Source organism: Notamacropus eugenii, chromosome 5 (genome assembly GCF_028372415.1).
Source record: "Notamacropus eugenii isolate mMacEug1 chromosome 5, mMacEug1.pri_v2, whole genome shotgun sequence".
Classification (NCBI taxonomy): Eukaryota; Metazoa; Chordata; class Mammalia; order Diprotodontia; family Macropodidae; genus Notamacropus; species Notamacropus eugenii.
The window spans coordinates 426,804,233-426,828,641 of NC_092876.1; the positions used below are offsets into that span (position 1 = coordinate 426,804,233).

The 24,409-nt window shown below is 39.4% G+C and overlaps 1 protein-coding gene across 9 annotated transcripts in view; it reads left to right on the forward strand.

Moving 5' to 3' along the window:
* Window positions 1-828: 828 nt before the first annotated feature.
* SYNJ1 (synaptojanin 1) overlaps window positions 829-24,409 on the forward strand; it is a 116,261-nt gene continuing 92,680 nt past the window's right edge. For 6 of the 9 annotated variants that reach the window (XM_072615073.1, XM_072615069.1, XM_072615075.1 and 3 more), the window contains exons 1-2: window positions 881-1,047; window positions 1,922-2,064. In XM_072615073.1, the coding sequence (XP_072471174.1) occupies window positions 1,941-2,064 (124 nt within the window). In that variant the 5' untranslated portion in view covers window positions 881-1,047; window positions 1,922-1,940. Of the gene's footprint in view, window positions 1,048-1,921; window positions 2,065-3,333; window positions 3,463-24,409 lie in introns of those variants that run through there. The other 3 variants (XM_072615072.1, XM_072615077.1, XM_072615076.1) reach the window with 2 other exon arrangements.

Below are 24,409 nucleotides of genomic sequence, written 5' to 3' on the forward strand. Positions count from 1 at the left end.
TCAGATCACACTTTGAGAACTACTAGTCTAAGTTAAAAACGTTTTTAAAAAGATTTTTGACTAAAACCTTTTTTTGTTTGTTTTTAAAGATGGTTTGTCCCAAAGTAATGCAAGTTTTGAAGTGACTGTCCTTTACTGGTTGGCTGGCCTAGGTTTTAAACCTATACATTGAATGATCTTATATTAAATGATCTTATATTCTAATATAAGTAAAAAGGGGAATGAAGAATGACCTAGACTGCCTCTTTAAAAGAGAGGTTCTGGGAGGAACTAGTCAATTAAGGGGAGAAGCCCTTCTAAGGTGTGAAGTTTAGACGAGGGGGAGCTTCTAGAGTGGAGAGGTTTCTGGGGTATCTATCCATCCCAAAGTCGGGGAGCAGAGGCAGGAGTGCAGCAGAGGAGGGATTCCAGACGGACAACGGTTTTGTCACCTGTCCAATTATGGGGTTGGATAAGGGCCTTTGAAATCCGATGGTATACATAATTGCTTGCCTTCTTAATGAGGGAGAGAGCATTTGGAACTCAAAATCTGAAAAAAGAATGTAAAAATTGTCTTTATGTGTAATTGGAAAAAAATAAAATCCATTAGAAGGTGGAAAAAGATAAAGTCCTATGATGCTCTTTGGAAAGGCATTTGATGCTTAAGATCCCCACACGCGGGAGGGGAAAGGACAGCTCCTCCTAATTCCCACATCCCAGCCAGGGCAAAGAGGAGGTTGGAGGACCGGGTTCTGGGGGCGGAGCCCAAGGGGAGGTTGACGCCCCCTGGAGGCGGGGCCTCCCCAGGCCGGTCTCTTTCACCACCCGCCGTCGTGGGGTGGGCCCTTCCGACTCTGTAGGCTGCGCAATGCGGAAGAGATGGCCCCTCCGGAGCGGAAGTGACGCTTCCGGCGGCGGTGGCGGCGGCGGCGGCGCCAGTGCCTGGGACGCGGACAGCCCGGGCGGCGGAAGGAACGCGGGCGAGCCCACGGCTGGCGGGCTGGCTGGGGCGCCTCCGGAGCCTCGAGCCGCCTGAGGAGGAGCCTGACAGCGCCCGAGGCGGCTCAGGTAGAGGCCCGGGCGGGTCCGGGCGGGGCGGCGGCGGCTTCTCGGGGGCAGCGGGGCCGAAGGGAGCCGGCTGCGAGCGACCGCGAGGGGCGAGGGAGGTGGTGACAGCCGCTGTCAGGGGCGGCGGGGCGGGCAGCACGCGGGCGCGCCTGCGGGGTCCTCTCCGCTCGCTCAAAATGGAGGGGCTCGCCTGCCCTGCCTGCCCTCGGGGAGCCAGCGTCCCCAGTGACAGCCCGCCGGGCCGGGCCGCTTCTCTCCCTTGTGGTCCCCGCTTTGTGTGTGTGCCGGCGGGCGCCGGGCTGCCCTTCTCCCGCCGTCGGACCCTTGCAGCTGCTCCTCTGGAATCTCCGGGGTGAGGGTCCATGAAGGGAGCCGTGACCTCCCGGGAGGATTTGTCCCTCCCGCCTCCCCACTGGAGAATCGGCATTTTCCATTTTAACCTTCCGCGTCAACTCTTTTTGTTTTTCCTCTTCCTCCCACTGGGGCCAGTGGAAGTTTCCTTCAAAATCTCTATGCACACCCGTATGTATTTATAGTGTGTTAAGCAAGAAGCTGATAAATCATTTCCTAATAAACGAGCTCCATGATTTTCGCTTTCTGCAATTATGTGTCAGAACAGCACCGGGGGTTCTCAGTGATCAAAGGAAGCCCTGCCTTGTCATGGGAACTGAGAACCTGCCTTTTTTTTTTTTTTTGTAAAAATGAAGAGGTGATTTATTTTTTCGTTTCGGTGCCCCCCTTCTCTCGCTCGTTCCCTTCCCTATCCCTCCCAGACAGACAGACCCACGCAAAACCTGGCAGGAATTTCTTGGTGCTTTGCGGTCAGTACTGCAGAGGAGAGCGTCTGCTTCATTTGCTGTCTTGGCTTTCCCAGGGCTGCCTCTGAAGAGAGAATGGCGTTCAGCAAAGGATTTCGAATCTACCAGAAACTGGATCCTACACCATTCAGTCTCATGGTGGAAACTAGGCAGAAGGAAGAATGTCTCATGTTTGAGTCTGGTGCTGTAGCAGTGCTCTGTAAGTCTCTGAGTCTATATCGTTGAAACATTGTGACAAGCTAGATTGCTTTGCAACAATGTAAACTCATCCATTTTGTGTGGAGACCATTCACAAAAGTCCTAAATTGTCTCCGATTTTAGTAAGTTATTTTAATTTTTTTTCATCCTAACGCTTTTCTAATGAATTTTTCATTTTCTTTTCTTCCATGCTGAAATTTTTTTCAAGTTAGATTTTTGTTGTATCTTCTAAATAAAATTAATCATTCGTACTGTATCAAACCCTCTGAATTGAGGTTGCTGCTAGAATGAGCTACATTCATTTTTTTCTCTGCTATTGATGTTGAAATCTACTGGAAAGGTCTCTGTACAATTTTGAAAGTATCAGTCTGTCCACAAGCAGAATATCCTACTAGAATCCTTTCTTTACATTTGAGGTTGCATAAACATTTCTGAAATTAAATGAGCGTGGTTGCTGATCTGTGTTTTTAAAACAGCTAATATTAACAGGTTAATAGGAAAGAACTTAATAGACTACCAGGACAGTGCCAGTTACTGCAGTTATTGGGAGAGGGAGGAAAATGTTAAATATTTAATTTGAATATTTATCAGCTCTTCTAATTTTATAGTGTAGCTAGCAAATTTAGGATATTGTCAACCAGTTGGGTCTAGAGGTTCTTTCTGGTAACAGTTTCTGCTCATTTAGTGAAGTTTTACTGTTCTAAAGTCAGTTTAGCACTTTACCTGTCTTATTTAACTTTTATTTTTCAGGTATGATTGAAACATTGAGCCAATTGATGAGATCTCTTAAGAATTATTTAGATTTCTTTGATCATATTATTGATAGTTAATGGGTTAACTTGATGTAACAAAACTTTATTAATTTATACTGTTTGGGGACAGAGGCTGGAATATGTTTGAAATATAGCTTTATTTTAATGTACTGGAGGAGGATCTCTACTTTTAGACTCAGGTGCTTTAATAATAATCCTTCTTAATTAACATTTTCACTGGCATTCATTTATACCACTTTTGATGAAGTAGAGTTGAGAGCAGGGGAGGATAAAGGTTTTATTATGTATTTAAAAGCCCAAAATATTTTTTGCAAACATCTCCTAAAACCACCCTTGCAAATAGTCCTCATAATCTTATCTGAATCCCAAATGTTCCTATAACTTAAAGGCTGAATTTTGTCACAGACCCATCAAAGAATCAATGTTACTGTTTTCAGCCATCATGGAATCAGACTAAAAACTGCTTTTCTTTGGATTCTCAGCGCTTAACACAGTGCCTAGCACGTGATATGGGCTTAATAAGTGCTTCCTGACTTGTTTGGACTGGAAGGGACCTCAGAGGTCTTACAAATGAGGAAACTTCAGCCCAGAGAGGTTCAGTGACTTGACCCAGAGTCCCACACATAGTAAGTAGCAGAGTCACTATTGGAACGGAGATCCTCTGACTACAAATACATTAGTCTTTCCCTTGCACCTCTTCTTCCTCCATCTTATAATTGTGAAATTGATTTTTTGAAATCAATTATAAGACTTTACGTTTATCCCTATTATATTTCATGTTTGACTTGACTAATGGGTTGTAATGGTTGGTTTTTTTGGATCTCAGCTCTGGCATCCAATATGTTAACAATCTGTTCTTTAGAGTATTATAATCTGCAGGTTTGATAAACATGTCATCTATTCATTCTGCTCCTATGTAGACAATGCAGTTGTGGATGGAAATTATTCATTCAGCAAATAGAAGGAATTGACAAAATATACTTTATTCTTTCTTATCCATCAATTTTTTTAAAACCTAAAAATTTTTTTTCATATCTATCATTTTTAAGAGTGATGAAAGAGTAAGTGCCATATGCCAGTGAAGAAGACAACTCATTGTTGGAAGGAACTTTAGTACAATCTGCTTATTTTGAAAATGAAATCTCCTACTAGGAAAGAACAAAGGTTTTATCCATATCTCCCTTCCTTTTCTAAATCATGTTGGAACTTGTGCTATGAATTGAATATGTATTTGCAGATTTTTTTTTTAGTCTTGAAGGATTTATGTTAAATTTTTAACTGCAAGACAGAAAATCTAGAAATGATCATGATTTTTAATATATATGCTAGTTATATGTTAAATTATATGATGATATCAAGTGATTTCCTCATCAGTGCTCAAAGGAAAAAAAATCACCTGAAATTGAGACAGTAGAATCTATTTGAAAATTTCTGAATATTTGAATTTAAATTTTTGCAGAAACAATTGGGTTAGTTACTATTCCTATTTGTTGCCTGTTAGATTTAAATCATTTGTACATTTCTTTCAAGGAAAAAATTAAGTGGACTTGTTCTTTGTATAAAAATTAGGACAATTTTTTAAAGTAGCTCATTGATTCTCCTAGTGAAGATAATTTTCAAGTACTGCTGGAAAATTTGAGCTGATGCTTACAGAAATACATCATTAAAAGTTTCCTTAAAAAGTTTACTTGGTATTTAGTCTCAGGATAAATACCAAAACACATATTATAATTAAATATACTTTTCTACTTATGCATTATAAGGTGAAGATATTCTTAAAGGCTATACCAGTGAAGCTCTGGAAAGTTTGAAGTATAGACCTGGTAATAGGTCTGAAAATAAAGGTTTAAGTTTGGAAAGCCTCATTACTAGGGAGCCTCAATGAATTGACTTTTTCCAGTAATTATTGAAGACCATCTGCTAAATCATAGAGCAGTTACTCTAACAATCAGTTGAGGAAGTAACCACACTAATAAAATCAGATTTCCTTGAGGTATGTTTCCTTGAGGTATATTTCTCTTCTTTTTTAACAATAGCAAATATTTCTTGATTGATTGGTGGCTGCAAAGTATATGCTAGGAAAATAATCCTACTGGTTTCCTTGCCTTAAGTCTATTCCTTTACCTTCAGTTCTATATACTAACAAATACTAACTTGTTACAGGAATCTTCCTAAAACATCCATTTTACTGCCCTCAAACTTTACTGGTTTCCAGTTGACCACAGGGTTCTCAGTAAACAGAAAGTTCTCAGTAATCTGTATGCCCTCAAGTTAACAAGGTGTTTATTAACCACCTACTCTGCCAGGCACTGTGCCAAGCCTTGAGGATATACAGAAAAGCAAAAACAATCTTTGCCCACAAGGAACTCGCACTCCAATGGGAAAGACAGCATGCAAACAGCTATATACAAACAAGCTATCCAGATAGACACTAGCATTAAGGGGGACCAGAAAAGACTGTAGAAGGTGAGATTTGAACTAAGTATTGAAGGAAGCCAGGAGGAGAGAGCCTTCCAGGCATGGGAGAAAATCTGTGGAGTCTAGACATCAAAGAGGCTGATATCACGGGATCATATAAGAAGACTGAAAAGGTAGAAAGGATCCAGGTTGTGAAAGGTTTTAAAAGCCAGAGAGAGAATTTTATATTTGATTCTGAAGGTGATAGGTATTGGAATTTATTGAATAGCATATTGGGCATCTAGGTGGCACAGTGAATACTGTGGTGGACCTGAAGTCAGGAAGACTGATCTTCTTTAGTTCAGATCTGGCCTCAGACACTTAGTAGCTGTGTGACCCTGGGTGCTTAACCCTCTTTGCCTCAGTTGTTCATCTGTAAAATGAGCTGGAGAAGGAAATGGCAAACCATTCTAGTATCTCTGCCAAGAAAACCCCAAATAGGGTCATGAAGAGTCAAACATGACTGAAATGATTGAACAACAACCACAAAAATTGAATAGGAAGTGATATGTCAAACCATGTACCTAAAGTTTGATATGGTCAGACTAAACTCTGGTAGCTGAATAGAAGGTAAATGGGTATGGAGCATAGGGCTAGGTAGAGAGTCTAGTTAGAAGGCTTTTTCAGTACTCCATTTATGAAGAGGTGAGGTCCTGAACTAAAATGGTGACAGTGTCAGAGGAGAGAAGTGGATTTACTTGAAAGATACTATGAGAGTAGAATCTACTAGACTTGGCAACAGACTGGATATAGGGAACGAGAGTGAGGAATTAGAATGACAAAACCATTGGAATCTTCTGCCTCCCTAACAGACCTTTGCTCATACTATCTTACTATCTTAACCATTCCCCAAGATCTTCCTTTGCCCATTTTTCTAGGCCAAATTTAAATCCCATCACTTTGATGAAAATTTTCCTAAATTATTTGTCTACATTGATCTCTGAAATTCTTATAGCAAGTCAGGTTTTAAGATGGTATATGTGTAAACTTCAATACAAAACCCAAGCCATTTTGTAGCAACTTTCGTAACATAATTTTCTATAAGCATTTGCTTACTTAGAGTTTTGTAAAGATAATAATTGATATGATGACTTTTAGGTACAAGTAATTTAAGATGACATGCCCACTGGTTTGGAGTTGTTTCCTTAAACTAGCATGATATGAAACAAGCATTTTAAAGTTCAGGAAAAAAAAAAGATTTCAACCAGTATAGGTCCAGGAACTGTGTCAAAAATAACTAGTATGAAGTGTTTATTTTCTAATTAATTGTTTATTGATAGATTAAATTCTCCCTTTTTTTCTCCTTTTTTTCCTCCATGTTGACAGTTTCTCAAATATGAAATTGTTGTGTTAAAGGTCAACTTTCTTTTGGAAATGAATCTATGTTAAAAAAAATATTAATTCACACTAATTGTCAACTTCTAGATAAAATAGATTTGAAAGACAAAGTCCATTTACCAGATAACTTCCTTATTATAAAATTAATTTTCCTAATAAAATTAAAAGAAGAGAAAGAAAAATAAAACCCAATTAAAATAATAAACCAATAACTTTTTCACTATATCTTTCTGATCTTATCTTATAAAATATCATTTGTAGCTCTTGTCAATTGAAAGTTTTTTTGCCCTTTAGAGTTACATGTATTTGAATACCAATAGAATTTCTCAGAGTTATATTTTAAAATTAGGGTATTTGGTTTAAGTTGAAATGTTAATTATAGCTTTCAAGATAAACTTGTGGTTATTAAAACATTAGTTAAAATAAAGTTTTGATTTATAGCTTTTAAGAATTTAACATGAAACAGATGGTTTTTGGTATAAACATTTGTTTTTTCATCTGAGCATTTATTTGAATTTTAGCACAAGCACTAAGCTTGCTACACTTTAGAACAAGCTTGCGATAAAATTATGTATGTATAATACAGTAGAATAGTTACTGCCGAGATAGATTTTGCTGAGTTCTGCTTTACTTCAGTCTTATCATGTGAAACTTTTTCATTAGTTGCCTTTTCTTTGGCTCTAGTCCTTCCTTGAAATGTGCTCTTTGTTCTTAGTTAATAAGATGGTGGGTTAGCCAGAACCTCAGAGACTGAGGAAACTATCACTCACAAGTAGATGGTATGGAAACATGGGAAAGCTTTCTCCCTTTTTAGAGATGATATTCTTAGGAACAAAGATGGAGAGGTCACTTATACTATGCTACACAGGAGCAACAATTTAATATTCTTTTTCACATTTTTAATAAAGTGCTGCACAGTACTTTGACTTTTCTGTTAGAACTCTTCCTCTCACATTCCTTCCATCTTCTTACATTCACACAAATCCGTCTCTTCCCAGAAGAAACTGCACTATGGAGTAGATATACTAATTTTCTTTTGTCCCTTAACAGGAAAAAGAATAGGCACATTCCTAGTGCTTCACTATTACCTTTTAGATTCTGCCTCTCTTGCCATTTTAGCAGCCTCCCCTCCTCTGAGGTGTTCACTTCATCTGTCTATCTTGCCTCTCCAGATCCTGCTGGCTGTTATCTTTAAGTGGCCAGGTTATTCTCCCTTCTTTCTTAGGGAGCTGAGAGCTGCAGAATCTCCCTCTCTGCTGCAACCCCTGCCCTCATTTGCAGACCTCCTAGTTCCTCAGCCTCTTCAACGTCCATGATCTATACTCTTAGTCACATACAGGGCTAGATTTCACCATCATATGAAGCTTGAGATTTGAAACTGAAATTCCTCTCTTGAACCACGACCTCTTACCTTGCTGTTGCCTCTTCCTAAACCTAGTCTCTGTCTTCATTAGGAACCTAAGGCACTTTACCCCTCCCTGGTCTTCCCAGCCCATTTTCCCTGCTCTAGCTTAACTTTTCTCCCCTGGAAATCTTGATCATGTAGTTATCCATTTCAATTTTACATTATCCTTTCCCTCCTTGTCCTTCTGCTGCTCATACCTTGCCAAAGCCTAACCTCAAGGAACACACACCACCTACTTTCTCTGTTCGTCCATGTGCTGCTGAATACTGCTGAAGGAAGGAATAGAACTATGTTGAAAAAGTCCCATTACAAAGTGAGTTGCCTGTGGTCACATCACTACTAAGGGTCTAGAGGCAGGATTCAATCCCAGGACTTCCTCACTCTGAGATTTGTGCTGGTCACTACACTATGGCTGCCTCTGGGATGTATTTTATACGTTACCTTATTTGATGCTCACAACCTCCCTATGAAGTAGGTTCCATAGGTGTTATTATCTTTGTTCACTGATGAAGCAATTGCAGCACATGAAAATTAAGTCATGAATACACATGAATACACATTAAGACATGAATACACAACTGTTAAGCATCAAAGATGGGATGAGACCCCAGGTCTCTTTTGACTTTAAGAACAGTATTCTTTTTGTTATACCAAACCGTTTCTCTGTCTTCTTTCTACGCAGTATTCTTCATCCTACTCCAGACCTTTATCACCTCTATTGAAATACCCTCCTAATTGGTCTTGTCTCTGCTTTCTCGATTCTCCTGTCCACGTAACTGCTAAGCTTGACAGTCCCCTGTTCTAGAGTGCCCCCCTTTCCCAACTCAGTCGTTTACAATTTCAAGATTCCTTAAGACTCAGTTCAAATTTCTTTTCTTATAGGACTCCTCTTTCACTGTTAGTGCTCCACTTCTTTCTCCACTCCCTGTACCGCCCCAACCCTACCCCCCCATCCAAAATTGGGAATTTACTGATCAGTGGATATATTATAACCTCAGTAACTTAAATTCCTTTAGGTTAAGAACTGTTTTGTGTTTGTATCACTGATGCCTAGCAGAATATCTTTCATATGGTAACTGCTTAACAAATGCTTGTTCAGTTGAATTAAAGAAAAATGATGTTGTAGAAAGAGAGCTCTGGGGACTAACTCTGAAGGTTCTTTCTTCTAAAATAGACTTGGGTACTCTGACACTATGTTCTGACTTGATCATTTCTGAATTTGGTAATGAACAACCTTATTTGTATGGTTTCAATGGAAATAACTTCATTTCAGGCTGCTGGGTGGTCTGGTGGATAGAGTGCTAGACCTAGGGCCAGGAAGACTTTAGTTCAAATCTGGCTTCAGACACTTCCTAGTTGTTTCCTCACCTGTAAAATGAGGATAATAACGGCACCTGCCTTGCAGAACTGTTGTGAGGATCAAACGAGCTAATATTTGTGAAAGCACTTAGCACCATGTTGGGCACGTTGTTCATTTGTTTCAGTCGTCTAAGTCTTCATGATCTCATTTGGGGTTTTCTTGGCAAAGATACTGGAGTGGCTTGCTACTTCCTTCTGTACCTTCTTTTACAGATGAGAAAACTGAGGCAAACAGGGTTAAATGACTTGCCCTGCTAGCAAATGTCTGAGGCCGGATTTGAACTTGGGAAGATGAGTCTTCCTGACTCCAGGGCTGGCACTCTATCCACTGCAGCACCTTGGTGCAGTGTCCACTTGACACTAATAGGCACTTTGTTCCCTTTACTTCCCCTTTTTTTCTTATGAATTTTAAGCACCTCTGTTTGCCTATTTTGGGAACATAGTTATGAGCTACTAAGAGGATGACAACTATGAACTTTCAAGGATGGACATGGAAGAATATCACACACAACAAGGCTGATGATGTTGATTTTTTTTTTTTTAAAGATCTTTGTACATGTGAAAAAGCATAGAAGAGGGTTTTTTGGGGTCATTTCCTACATTTAAAATTTTGCGACTTGGGGTAGTAAATCGTTGATTTGTAAATGCCAAGTTACCGAAGTGTTAGAATATAGTAGAGCACTAACAGCTAGGGAGGAATCCTATGAGAAAAAACACTTGAACTGAGCCTTAAAGAATCTTGAAAATTGGAAAGTGTGAATATTTCATATGAGTACTGGGTTTTGTTTTGTTTTTTGCATCATCTAAGTTTTTAATTGAAAATCCTATTTGAAAATAACTATTATTCCGTTTTCCCTGAATTTCTCATTAACCTAAATTGTTTCTGAGAAATGATTATGAATCTGATTTTGGTGTTTGTTTTTTTTTTTTACTTAAAGGATCTGTGGTGTCATCAGTATAACAGGAACTTCCTCTACTACGATAGATTGAAATCCCTCTGCAGTTTGGTAGATGGTCTTTGAGAACTACTGTGGGGGAAAAAAACCCCATTGTGTTTAACCCGGTAATGAACTTCCCTGAACTTGATGAGGCTAGTCCCTGGGCCGTAGACACAGAATTCATTATAGGGACTATACATCATACCTTTTCAGCTTAGTAGAACCTACCAAAGCACGCTCCCACTGGGGCTGGCCATCTGTTAGCCCTTAAATGACTGCCTCCTTTTGTTCTTAGTACCTTTTGTAGATACCTTTTTGATCAGTTGGGTGCAGGTCCTTTACAATATGTAAAACTTGCTTATATCTACCTTATATCTTTCTGTTGTTTGCCATTATTTCATACTTATTATATTATCTGAAATAGATATTATAATTTTTTTCCCTCCAGATTAATAACTTTTTTGGTATAGGAAATTCTACCAATGTAAATTAGTTTTTCAGTTTATAGTCTTATTGTTGCCTTATGCCCATGGTAGCACGGCCAGAATTGGAACTTGAACCAAGGTCTTCTTAACCCTGAGGCTGTTCTCCTATCCATAATGCCATTATTTACTGAGGAAAAATTTGTATTACTCATTACTTTAGTACTTTGTATTTCTGGTAGTCTTTGAAAAATACTCTTAAACCTAGGTTTGCATGGTTAAATAGGAAGTGAATTTATTTCTTACTCTTCTTATGTTGTCCACTCAAGAAATGTTATTCCATGTGTGTATAGAGCCTATATCAGATAGCAGGCCATCTTGGGGAGGGATGGGGTAAAAATTTGAAATTTATGGAAGTGAATGTTGAAAAATAAATTAATAAATTGAAAAAAAGAGAAATGTTATTCCAGTAAACTGCTCAGAGAAGTTGAAACCTGATGCCTATAGCAGGGTGGTTAAAGAAACAGGAACAAGAAACAGGAAACAAATGGATGAGCATAACCCAAATGTGTTATTGTCAGCAAATTTTACTGACAACTGGGTATTTTTTGGAATGCTTCATATTTTTTCCAGTAAGACAGAGCTACCATTAAATTATGTTGTGGCTGATTTTCCCTAGTTGTGGGGAAAGCAGAAGCAGTCTGATAGATGAGTGTATCGTACCATTCACCTAAATATGACTAAAGTAGAGATTGATCTTCATTTTGGCTTTGTTTTTAGTTTTATTGAACAATCAGCTCATCTGGTAGGACAGAAAAAAGCCCTTAAATATAAAGATGCTGACATAACAGTAGAGATTCTTTTATTCTTAAATAGGAAGTTAAAAATAACATTTCATAATATATAACAAATTTGTGCTTACCTGTTTTGTGAGGATCTTGCTTTTATCTGTAAGGTAAATGACCATACTGCTGGCTAATAGTATGAAAATAAATCTGTGAGCTGGCCCAGACTACTGCAGCTGTCCCTGCTCCTACTGACAAGGGCCCGGGACCCTCTTGTTGGGACCAGCACCATTTGGTCCCAGCACCATTTGGTCCCATACCTACATCAGGTATCCAGAGGGGAGCAGCATGAGGTGAGAGTAGACAGACTATCCTGCTGGCCTGCCTTCACCAGCAGAGCTCTTCCTATTCACTTTTTACTCTTCCTCAGATAGTTATCAAACTCTGAAGCCCACATGTTTGCCCTGTCTCTCTGCTGAAAAGAACCCTGTGCCTTCCCAGCCTCTACCGTCATTGAGGATAAGAACCTCTGGTGTTAAACTTTTCCTTGTTCTTTTAAAATTTCATTTATAAATGTTCTTAGAATAATTTGCCTTAGTTGAATCTTAGGCTAAATTGCTCATGGACCTGGTTTTCACCTTCTCTCCTTTTTTAATATTGTGAGTTGGTCATCATTTTCCAGCTTCCTTCAGGACCTGTTTTATATATTCTTTTCCCCTTTATCCTTGACTGTCATGATGTTTTGGTAAGAAAAATCAGGTATTTCCTCTTAGTCAATTATTAGGCTTTTTTGACTGATCCACTTAGTGATCTAAAAAAAAAATTATCACAATTTTTAGATAGCTTTGTGAGAATCAATACATTAACTTTTATCCATTCTCATTTTGCAGATAACAGCAGAAATTGGGAGCTAGTACACTTATCTTCATTATCTTAGTCCTTCTAGTTTCATGCTAATTTTGACCTTCCAATTAAGGACACAGCTAATTTTAAACAGGAGTGCCTGAAGAGTGGCATAGTACCTCGTACATAAAGTGCTGGGTCTGGAGTCAGGAAGACCTGATTTTGAATCTTCACATCCAGCCCTAGTCACTTACTAGCTGTATAACTTTGGGCAAATCATTAAACCTCTGTTTGCCTCAGTTTTCTCATTTGTAAAATGAGGATACGGCAATAGCACCTACCTTCTAGGGTTATTTGAGGGTCAAATGAGATAATAACTGTAAAGCACTTAGCACAGTGCCTGGCACATGGTAAATACTTTGTACATATCAGCTATTATCATTATTATAATCAATTTGATTTTTTTGGTTGGGATGATAGTTTCTTGATTTTTTCAGCAGCCTCTACCTCTTCTCAAGCATTTTCATGGTGTGAGGCTTATGAATAAAATCTTAAGTCTTTGACCTCTTTTATTTCTTCATTCTGAGCCATAGTTTCAAAGCTTTTCTTTTTTCTTTTGCCACTGGGAATACAAATACAAGAGACAGTTCTTCCCTTCAAATAGCTCATATCCTATATATTCATATAACTACTGTATAACATACAGTAGATGCATAAAATATACTCATGATGATGGGAGGGGTGGAAGGGCTTTACTGACAGAGTAAACAAGGAAGGGCTCCTTGAAAGAGGTGGCATTGGAGTCTTAAAGAGAGCTGGAGGTTCCCAGGGGGATGTAAGAAAGAAGAGCATGCTAGGCATGTAGGGCAACCCGAGAAAAGGCATAGCAGCAGAGATGTCATGGATAGGAATGGCAGTTAGGTGAGTAGGAAGGGGTGTAGAGTACAGGGGAAGTAAAGTGTGATCAGCCTGAAAGCTAGCTGGAAGTCAGGTTGTGAAAGCCTTTAAATGCCAAATAGCCAGGTTTGTACTTTTTCCTAAAGGCTCTTTCTCTTCTTACTCCATTTGAGTTAACTTTATTTGTGTAAAAGTTAAAAAAAATTTTTTTAAACTATATTTGTCTATTTTCTTTTATGAACAGATCCCTCATTTGGTTATGAATCCCCCCTACCACAGTCATAGTTGCTTATGCTACCTTCTTTCATTTTCTGGGTTTTTTTTGTTTTTTTTTTTACTGTTGTAAACCCCTTTTATACTAAGACCTTATTGTGATATTTGATATAAAATCTAAATCTAATTTCTGTTAAACTGCTTTCCAGTTTTTCAAAAGTTCTTTTGTAATAGGAAGTCTTTCTTCAAGTAGTTTGAAGTTGAGTGGATTAAACATTGGGCTATTGTGATAGATTGGCTTTTGTCCTTGCTTATCTAGTTTGTTCCATTAGTTCATTTCATTCACAAAGGTAAATATGTGAATTATGGTACAAGGGTTATTTTTTAATCTTTCCTATTTTATATAAAACTCATCATGATATGTCAGTATCATCTGTACTTTTAAAATAATAGCAGTAGATTCAGTTGGATTCCACTGTCCTGAGTCATTTTTTCTGGTCTACTTGTACAGGCAGTAGAGATGCATCCTGTATGTGTAGAACACTTAACCCTCAGTCATACATATTTATGGAAAGGAGCAATGAAACACATAATACAAAGCAGTAGGAAGTAATCGCACTTGCATTTAATTTTGGAAAGCATCTTTATAATTTTTTTAATAATATGTGTGGGATTGCTATTTTAGGAATTTACAAATATTTATACAAAATAAGGAAAAAATGTAAAGATAGTCCTGCCTAGGTGTCCCACATCTCTCTGAACTCCTTTCTAATATGTTGTATAATACATCTTAAACTATCAAGATTATTTTTCTTCAGTCGTTTCATTCTTGTCTAACTCTGTGACCCCATTTGGGGTTTTCTCGGCAAAGATACTAGAGTAGTTTGCTATTTCTTTCTCCGGCTCATTTTGCAGATGAGGAAACTGGGTAAGTTTCTTGTAAGTGACTTGCCTAGGGTCATGCAGCCAGTAAGTGTCGGAGGCCAGATTTGAACTCAGGTCTTCCTGATTCCAGGCCTGGCCTTCTGTCTACTGTGCCACCGTGCAACCTTAAGACTATTAATGCTAGCGTAAGACAAAAGTGACCCCCTACTGCAGACTTGCTGGATCACATTGCACTGGGATAGAAGGTGGTTTTTAATTTAAAGACTTATAATATGTGACCAGAATTTTTATGAACTTAGGACCATGAGTCAGAAACCCTAGCTCTAAATTTGGCTCTATTACCACCACTGTAAGACTTAATTTCCTAATTTGTAAAGCATAGATGTTTTCTTATCTACCTCTTAGAGTTGTTTTGAGGATCAAATAAAATAATAAGACCTGTGAAGATGATTTATAAAATGGCAAAGAGCAGTTTCCTATGTGAAGGCTGCCAGGAAACACCACTGAGACTTAATGTTTTATCTCCCCAAGTCTATTACTAACTTCTGTTTGTAGCCACTCACATGTATCCTATTTTTGATGTATGGTGTACACTTTAGATGAATGGCTCCAAATAGATACGAGATTGTTTAATTCTCAGCTTTGTCACTTACGAGCCAATCTTGAATAAGTCAGCATACTTCTTTGGATCACAGTGTTCTCATCTCTAACATGATGTCCCTCGATAATGTGATCTCTGAGGCCCCTTCCAGCTTTAACAGTTCAGGAGTCTGTTACCAGCTACAAAGTTAATGAGCACATTCTCAGTTCTTTTATCAAAGTTAGGAATATGGAATGTCAGTAATGAGAATGATCCCTAGAGACAGGCCTAACTTTATGTCAAAGAGAAATTGTCAATTTGACATATAATTTGAAAGGAGGATCACCCCCAAATGCTTGAAACTCTGTCACTAGTGATGCAGCTAGGCAGCATAATGGATGGAGCGCACTGGACCTGCAGTCATGAAGTCCTAAGTTTAAATTTAACCTTAGATATTTAATAGCTGTGTGACCCTGGAAAAGTCATTCAACCTCTGTCTGCCTCAGTTTCTTCGGCTGTATAATGGAATTAATAATAATGGTACCTACCTCTCAGGGATACCATAAGGATCAAATGAGATAATTATTTGTAAAGTGCTAGTATCTGGCACACAGTTACTTAATCAGAGCTTGTTCCCTTCCCTTAATGTGCAGTGAGACTAGAAAGGTAGGTTGGGGAACATTACTAAATTAAAAGTTAAACATAGGAATTCTTGTATTATCCTAAAAAAAATAGGGAGCCATTGGAGTTAATCAAGTAGGGAAGTGATCCCTTGATACTAGTTTGTTGGATGGATTTAGATCGTAAGGGCAGCGAGGTGGCACAGTGGATACAGCAGTAGGCCTGAAGTTGGGAAACTCATCTTCCTGTGTTTAAATATGACCTTAGATACTTACCTGGGCAGGTGACTTAACCTTGTTTGCCTCAGTTTCCTCATCTGTAAAATAAGTTGCAGAAAGTAATGACAAACCACTCTTTGCCAAGAAAATCCAAAGTAGGGGCAGCTAGGTGGCGCAGTGGCTAGAGCACTGGCCCTGGAGTCAGGAGGACCTGAGTTCAAATTTGGGCTCAGACCCTTGACACTTACTAGCTGTGTGAACCTGGGAAAGTCACTTAATACCAAGTGCCTCACAAAAAAAAAAAGAAAACCCAAAAGAGTGTCATGAGGAGTCAGACATGACTGAAGAACAACTGAACGGCAAGAGTAAAAAGGGCTGTAAGAAATTTGAGGCAGAGAGACTGACCAGGAGCCTTGTAACAGTAAGTCAGGTGAAAGATTATAAGGTCCTAAATTACAGTGGAAGCTATGTGAGTAAAGAGAAGGAACTGGGTGTGAGAGATGTTGTAGAGGTAAGATTGGTAAGATTTGTCAGCTGATTGGCTCTGTGGGGTGAGGGAAAGTGAGAATATGAATGTAATGCCAAGGTAATGTACCTGGGAGACTAGAGGTATGGTGGTGTCTTTGGAAAAATAAAGAAGGTTTGAGGGAAAAGATGATCCATTGGAGTTTGAGATCTAATAGGTCCTAGAGATAAAACTCAGATCTGAGACTTATTTGCATAGATATGATAACTGAACCCATGGGAGTATAGACGGAAAAGAGAAGAGGCCCTTGCATAGTACCTTGATAGCCATAAACAAAAACTATACTTCTATGGCCCTTTTCAGACTTCTTCTGATAGCCTTTGGCTTTGTCTTTTTTTCTTTAATATGCCTATAGTTGTAGCTAATTTACATACAGTTCTGGTTCTGCTAATCTTGACTTGGATTATTTTGAAGGTTTCTTTCCATGCTTTCTTTCATAAGAAGGAAAGAATGTCTGTTTTTTGCGTTAATAGTAACAATTCATTACAACAATGTGTCTATTCAGCCTTTTTTTTTGTTTTAAGAAAAATTACATATTTTAAACTTGACAAGCATGAAATAGACATGAACACTTTTCAGTTTAGGACAGAATATATATGAAACTGAACTATTTTATATAGTTAGATTTCTATGAAAACTATATTAAATTGAGCAGAATAGTAGCAAAGTGCCTTGTCTGTTTTCCTTCTTGAACTTCCTTGTGCTCTTGTTTATTTTTTAAATGATTCACTGACTTTTTTTGATGTCGTTATCACTACTCACAACATCCACCTCTCCTCACAGAATCCCAACCTTGTAATCCCCTACGTAGAATTATGCAAAATAAATGCACATATTCTCTCCATTTTAAAATCTCTGCCTCATTCTGTACCTCCAGTCTGTCACCCCTCTGCCAGAGGATGAGAAGCATGCTTCAGTAACTTTCTGGAGTCACTTTTGGTCTTTACTGGTGAGAGTTCTTCAGTCTGTCTAAACTGTTTCATTTGCTGTTTTACAGTCATTGTAAAAATCATCCTCCTGGTTCTGCTCACTTCACTTTATACCAGTTCTTAGTTCTCTCCCCAAGTTTTTCTGAATCCATCAGCTATTATTTCTTTTAGAGCAGTAGTATTCCTTTACCTTCATATACCATAATTTATTTAAGCTTTCCACAGTCAATCAACAACTACTTTGTTCTTAACTCTTTGGTATGACAGAAGGTGATGTTATAAATATTTTTCATATCTGAATCAAAGAGTATACACAGGGGGCGGAGCCAAGATGGTGGAGTAGAAAGACGCACATACACATAGCTCCGAACCCACAACCCACACAACGGCTAGAGGGGACCAACTCATGGTGAATTCTGCACCCAGAGGCCACGGAATATTGGAGCGAGGGAGATTTCTGTTCCGGAGAGACCTGCAAACCTCTCACGGGGGGTCCTTCGCGCTGCGGACTGGGTGCCGGGACTGGGAGCTGAGTGCAGCCCTGCAGCGGCCGCAACACCGTAAGGAAAAGATCCGAGCGGGCTACGGGGACGGGATCTCCAGCGGCCACGCGGGTCCCTCCACCCACAGAGGGACCTGCAAACCTCTCGCAAAAGGTCTGTCGCGCTGCAGACGCGGAGCCCAGCCCAGACCTGTGGCGGCCGCGGCCCCGAGAGGTACAGATCCGAGCAGGCTTCAGGGACGGGATCTCCAGCGGCGGCACAAGCCCCTCCACCCACAGGTGACAGGGGTCGGTGAGAGAGTCTCTTTGGTGGGTCAAGAGGGGAGTGGGGTGCCCCCATGGCTCGGGCCCCCCCGGGAGATAGAAGCTGAGAGGCGGTTGCAGACAGGGGCTCCCCAAGCGGGCGGGAGCCTGGATCCATTGTGGAAGGTCTGTACATAAACCCCCTGAGGGAACTGAGCCTGAGAGGCGGCCCTGCCCTGACCTGACCATCTGAACTTAATTCTCACACTGAATAGCAGCCCTGCCCCTGCCAAAAGCCCTAAGTCGGGAAGCAGCATTTGAATCCCAGTCCCCAAATGCTGGCTGGGAGGACCAGGAGTCGAGGTGGGAGTGAGGAGAATATTCAGAGGACAAGTCACTGGCTGGGGAGAATGCCCAGAAAAGGGAAAAGAAATAAAACTATTGAAGGATACTTTCTTGGAGAACAGACATTCCCTCCCTTCCTTTCTGATAAGGAAGAACAATGCTTACCATCAGGCAAAGACACAGAAATCAAGGATTCTGTGTCCCAGCCCACCCAATGGGCTCAGGCCATGGAAGAGCCCAAAAAGAATTTTGAAAATCAAGTTAGAGAGGTGGAGGAAAAACTGGGAAGAGAAATGAGAGGGATGAAAGAGAAGCATGAAAAGCAGATCAGCTCCCTGCTAAAGGAGAACCAAAAAAATGTTGAAGAAATTAACACCTTGAAAACCACCCTAACTCAATTGGCAAAAGAGGTTCAAAAAGCCAATGAGGAGAAGAATGCTTTCAAAAGCAGAATTAGCCAAATGGAAAAGGAGATTCAAAAGCTCACTGAAGAAAATAGTTCTTTCAAAATTAGAATGGTACAGATGGACGCTAAGGACTTTGTGAGAAAGACAAGTATCACAGAACATAGCGAGAAGATTGGAAAAATGGAAGATAATGTGAAATATCTTATTGGAAAAACAACTGACCTGGAAAATAGATTGAGGAGAGACAATGTAAAAATTCTGGGACTACCTGAAAACCATGATCAAAAGAAGAGCCTAGACATCATCTTCCATGAAATTATCAAGGAAAACTGCCCTGAGATTCTAGAACCAGAGGGCAAAATAAATATTCAAGGAATCCGCAGAACACCGCATGAAAGAGATCCAGAAAGAGAAATTCCTAGGAACATTGTGGCCAAATTCCAGAATTCCCAGGTGAAAGAGAAAATATTGCAAGCAGCTAGAAAGAAACAATTCAAGTATTGTGGAAATACAATCAGGATAACACAAGATCTAGCACCCTCTACATTAAGGGATCGAAGGGCATGGAACAGTATATTCCAGAAGTCAAAGGAACTAGGACTAAAACCAAGAATCACCTACCCAGCAAAACTGAGCATAATACTTCAGGAGAAAAAATGGTCTTTCAATGAAATAGAGGATTTTTAAATTTTCTTGATGAAAAGACCAGAGCTGAAAAGAAAATTTGACTTTCTAACACAAGAATGAAGAGAAGCATGAAAAGGTGAACAGCAAAGAGAAGTCATAAGGGACTTACTAAAGTTGAACTGTTTACATTCCTACATGGAAAGACAATATTTGTAACTCTTGAATCATTTCAGTATCTGGGTACTGGGTGGGAGTACACACACACACATGCACACACGCACACATACATAGAGACAGAGTGCACAGAGTGAATTGAAGAGGATGGGGTCATATCTTAAAAAAAAAAATGAAATCAAGCAGTGAGAGAGAAATATTGGGAGGAGAAAGGGAGAAATGGAATGGGGCAAATTATCTCTCATAAAAGAGGCAAGCAAAAGACTTATTAGTGGAGGGATAAAGAGGGGAGGTGAGAGAAAAACATGAAGTCTACTCTCATCACATTCCACTAAAGGAAAGAATAAAATGCACACTCATTCTGATAGGAAAACCTATCTCACAATACAGGAGAGTGGGGGACAAGGGCACAAGTAGGGTGGGGGAGAGGATAGAGGGGAGGGCATGGGGAGGAGAATGCAAGACGAGGTCGACACTCATGGGGAGGGAAAGGATCATAAAAGAATAGAAGTAATGGGGGACAGGATAGGATGGAGGGAAATATAGTTAGTCCTATACAACACAACTAGTATGGAAATCATTTGCAAAACTACACAGATTTGGCCTATATTGAATTGATTGCCTTCCAAAGGGAAGGGGTGGGGAGGGAGGGAGGTAAGGAAGTTGGAACTCAAAGTGTTAGGATCAACTATAATGTTCTTACCACTAGGAAATAAGAAATACAGGTTAAGGGGTAAAGAAAGCTATCTGGCCCTACAACACAAAAGAGAAGACAGAGACAAGGGCAGAGAGGGAGGATAGAAGAAAGAGCAGATTGGTCACAGGGGCAATTAGAATGCTTGGGTTTGGGGGGGGGGGAGAAAGGGGGAGAAAATTTGTAACCCAAAATTTTGTGAAAATAAATGTCAAAAGTTAAATAAAAAAAAAAAAGAGTATACACAATTTAGTGACTTTCCATTTGCTCCCAAGGTTCTTAAACTTTCAACTTCCACAGTCAGTTTTTCCTTATCATTCAGAATCAGGTTCATAGTAGTTATTCCAGTTGTTTTCTCTATTTTCAGATCAAATTGTTACTGAAGCAAATCATCAATTTCTCAGTTGCTCTGCTTTGGCAGCAAATATCAAGGTAGTTGATGTCTCCTATCATGACTCCACTCTAAGCTTGTATGCTGTTCTCCAAATTCTTTGTCTGATGTTCCTCCTTTCCAGGTTATCTACTCTATATTTAAATGACGTGATTTCTTTTTCTCCTTTGCAATTGATCCTCACCTAACACGCTTAGCCATGCTTCTTCCTTCTGGTTCTTGAATTTCTTCACACAATTAGATTATCTCATATGCTCCACTAGGCTTTTTATTTGGTTCCTTTTCAACAAAGTGCAGTGGAGTTGTTGGCTGTGTCTGAAAACATATGCTTCATTCTGCAAGAAAAAGAGGAATTTAAATGTGGGCAAAGATAAACTTAAGATGTAATTTCTTTGGACTTAGCAAAGCTTAATAAAAACTCTTCAAAATTTTGACACTAAAGAAAAATAATATTTTGTCCCTGTAAAGGGAACTAGTTTAGAGATAAAAAATAAAATGTGAAGATTTGTGCATGCTGTAAATGAAATATTAAAAAGATGGATTAGGGCTATTTTGTTTACTAGTTCTCTAAGTGCTTTCTAGTGTTACTACATTTGAAACTTAAATGTTTACTAATGAAATTCAGCTCTGCGTATTGAAATGCAAAACAAACAGAATAATTTGCAGAAATGTCCCCTCCCCGCAAAGACTGTTTGGCTTGTTAGGAAAATGTCAGATGAGTTTTTTCTTGGGCAGTTCTTTTTAAGTAATGTGTGGAATTTGTTACAAATTTTTTCAAAAAACAAGCAGTGTAAGTAGATATTCATAGTTTTGTATTCATATGGTTTCAATATTCTCTTATCTGTTATATGGATGCATATTATGTATATGTAAATACAGATGTGTTTGTGTATATGTAGAGAGAAGTGTTCAAGTCCAGAATATTTAAAAAGATGGAAAAAAAGACAAAAGTAGCTTATCAGTGAGGACTCAAGGGTTACAGTAATAGAAATAGTCACCCTCACCATTACCTCCAGTACCTGAGGTAGCATTTGCTTTCTGGGACCCAGTCTATGAGCATGATTACAAGTTGGGAAGTGGTACATCATAAAAATAGGAAAACTGAAGCTCAGGTCTGTCAAGTTAACAAGGCAAAAGCATCCTGGGTCGTCGGCAGTCACCTTGACCTTTGCATTGCCTCTGGACTTTAATGACTTCAGAGGACCGAGTGAGGCTGATGACTTGGAACAGCCCTGCCTCACCTTGTAATGTCATTGGCCCTCTTCAAAAACAAGGGACCCCCCCCAGTGATGTCAGAGGTGAGAGGTGAACCAAAGGTTCTTCCTGCTCCCGGGCCAGTAGGCTTTCTTCTGTTGTTTCAATGAAAGATTTGTATTGACCATATTAATTTCCCCCTACGAAACCTTTCCGATTGTCTGTACATTCTTAAAACATCAAAGTAGAAAGTTTAAAATGAAGGGAATAAGTTAAAGGAAAAAACAGCAGCTTGGCAGAAGAGTCTGAAACGCTCTGCCCCATGCCTCCAGACTTCCTACTTTTCCAGTTGGATTTTGTTCAGCCCTTCGGCATCCTCAGTGTTCTTGCCCTTGATTGGCCTCGTCTTGGGGATGCCAACCTTCTTCTCATTCATTGATCAGTGGGTTTGGGGCATACATGTCAGAATGTTGTTCTCGCTGTTTTGGAGCCAGGCATGTTGAGTGAAATCAGAACATTCAGAGATAAATTGCTTAAATTGGTGTCTGCTCAAACCAGCGATTGTCCTCTGATTTCTGGCAGGTTTCAAGTGCAGGGTGCCTATGCCTTTCTCTTTGAACTCAGTATCTCTTTTTTTTGTAGAACAGTTTGCACTTGGGGCAGCTCAGTGGTACAGTGGGTAGAGCACCAGTCAGCACCAGTCAGGAGGACCCAGGTTCAAATTTCGCCTCAGACATTCACCAACTGTGTGATCCTGGACAAGGCACTCAACCCTGATTGCCTTGCGTGGTCTAGAAACCACTTAGTGCTTGAGTAAAAGGCATCCTGTTCTTTGACTTCAGTCATGATGGCTTTTGGTGGATCCTTGCTCTCTTCTTCACCATGTTTGCGTTCACCAGTGGACTGTTCTGGGTGACCCTCCAGCATTTTGGGGGATAAGGAAGGGATAGGTTTCATCTGGTCATGTCTGCCAAATACACCTGCATTTTTAGGGAAGAAGGAAAAATTTGCCATTGTGTTAGACTTCAAGATGTCCAGAGCAGAGCTATTGATTTTCTGGCCAAAGTGAAAGGAGGCAGTGGACATGCTTCTGAGGCCAGGGACATTTTCTTGTTAGATGATACTTCTGTATTTACTGAACCCTCAGCTTTGTCTGACTCAAATAAAAAGGCTACCTCTTTTGGCAGCTTTGATGACCCCAAGGCAGGACCAGCCTGGTTCTGGCCTTACTCTCCAAATCACCATTGCTACTGCACTCACGTAGCTGCTCAGTGCTCATGGGGTGCCTCTCATAGTCTTTTTTTTTTTAATGAGAACTCTTTTTTAATGCATATTAGTATTTTTCCCCCCATTTACATGTCAAGATAATTTTTAGCATTCGTTTTTACGAGATTTTGAGTTCCAAATTTTTCTTCCTCCCTCCCCTCGCTTCTGAAAATGGTAGGCAATTTGATAGAGGTTATTATGCATGTGCTGTCATGTAAAACATATTCTATATTAGTCACAGTTGTGAAAGTAGAAGCATCAGAAGGGGAAAAAACATGAAAAAGAATAAAGTAGGTGAAAAAAGTATGCTTAGATCTGCATTGAGTCCCATTAGTTCTTTATCTGGAAGTGGTTAGCATTTTCCTTCATGAGTCATTTGTACTTGTCTTGGATCATTGTGTTGCTGAAAAGAGCTGAGTCATTCATGGTTGGTTAGCACACAGTGTAGCTGATTCAGTTTTTCCTGGTTCTGGTCATTTCACTTTGCATCAGTTCATACAAGTCTTTCTAGGTTTTTCTGAAGTCTGCTTGTTTACCTTATTGCACAATAGTATTCTATTACATTCATATGCCACAACTTGTTCAGCCATCCCCCAGTTGATGGGCATCCCCCCAATTTCTTATATTTTGCCAGTGTGAAAAGGGCTGCTATAAATATTTTTGCACCTGTAGGTCCTTTCCCCCTTCTTATGATCTCTTTGGGATTTCACCAAGTAGGTGATAGTTGGCTGTAGTTCTAGTTCCATTGCCTTCTGGAATATCATGTTCCATGACCTCCAGTCTTTTAATATTGCAACTGCTAAGTCTTGTGTTATCCTAATTGTGGCTCCCCAATATTTGAATTGTTTCCTTCTGGCCATTTGCAATGTTTTTTCCTTGATCTGGTGTGTAATTTAGCTATAATGTTCTGTGGAGTTTTTGTTTTGGAATCACTTTCCTGGTGATCAGTCTATTCTTGCAGTACCCATTTTGCCCTTTTTTGTTCAAGGATAGTTTTCCTTGATAATTTCTTGAAAGATGCTGTCCAGGTTCTCCTTTTGATTATGGCTTTTAGTAGTCCAGTGATGCTGGCATTGTTTCTCCTGGATCTGTTTTCTAGATTAGTTGTTTTTCCAATGAGTTATTTCATATTTTCTTCTATTTTTTCATTCTTTTAAATTTGTTTGATTGATTCTTGATGTCTCATAGAATCATTAGCTTCCACTTGCCCAATTCTAAGTTTTAAGGAGTTGTTTTCCCCAGTTAGCTTTTGTACTTCCTTTTCTATTTGGCCAATTGTATTTTTTTAGGGAGAATTGTTTCCTTCAGTGGATT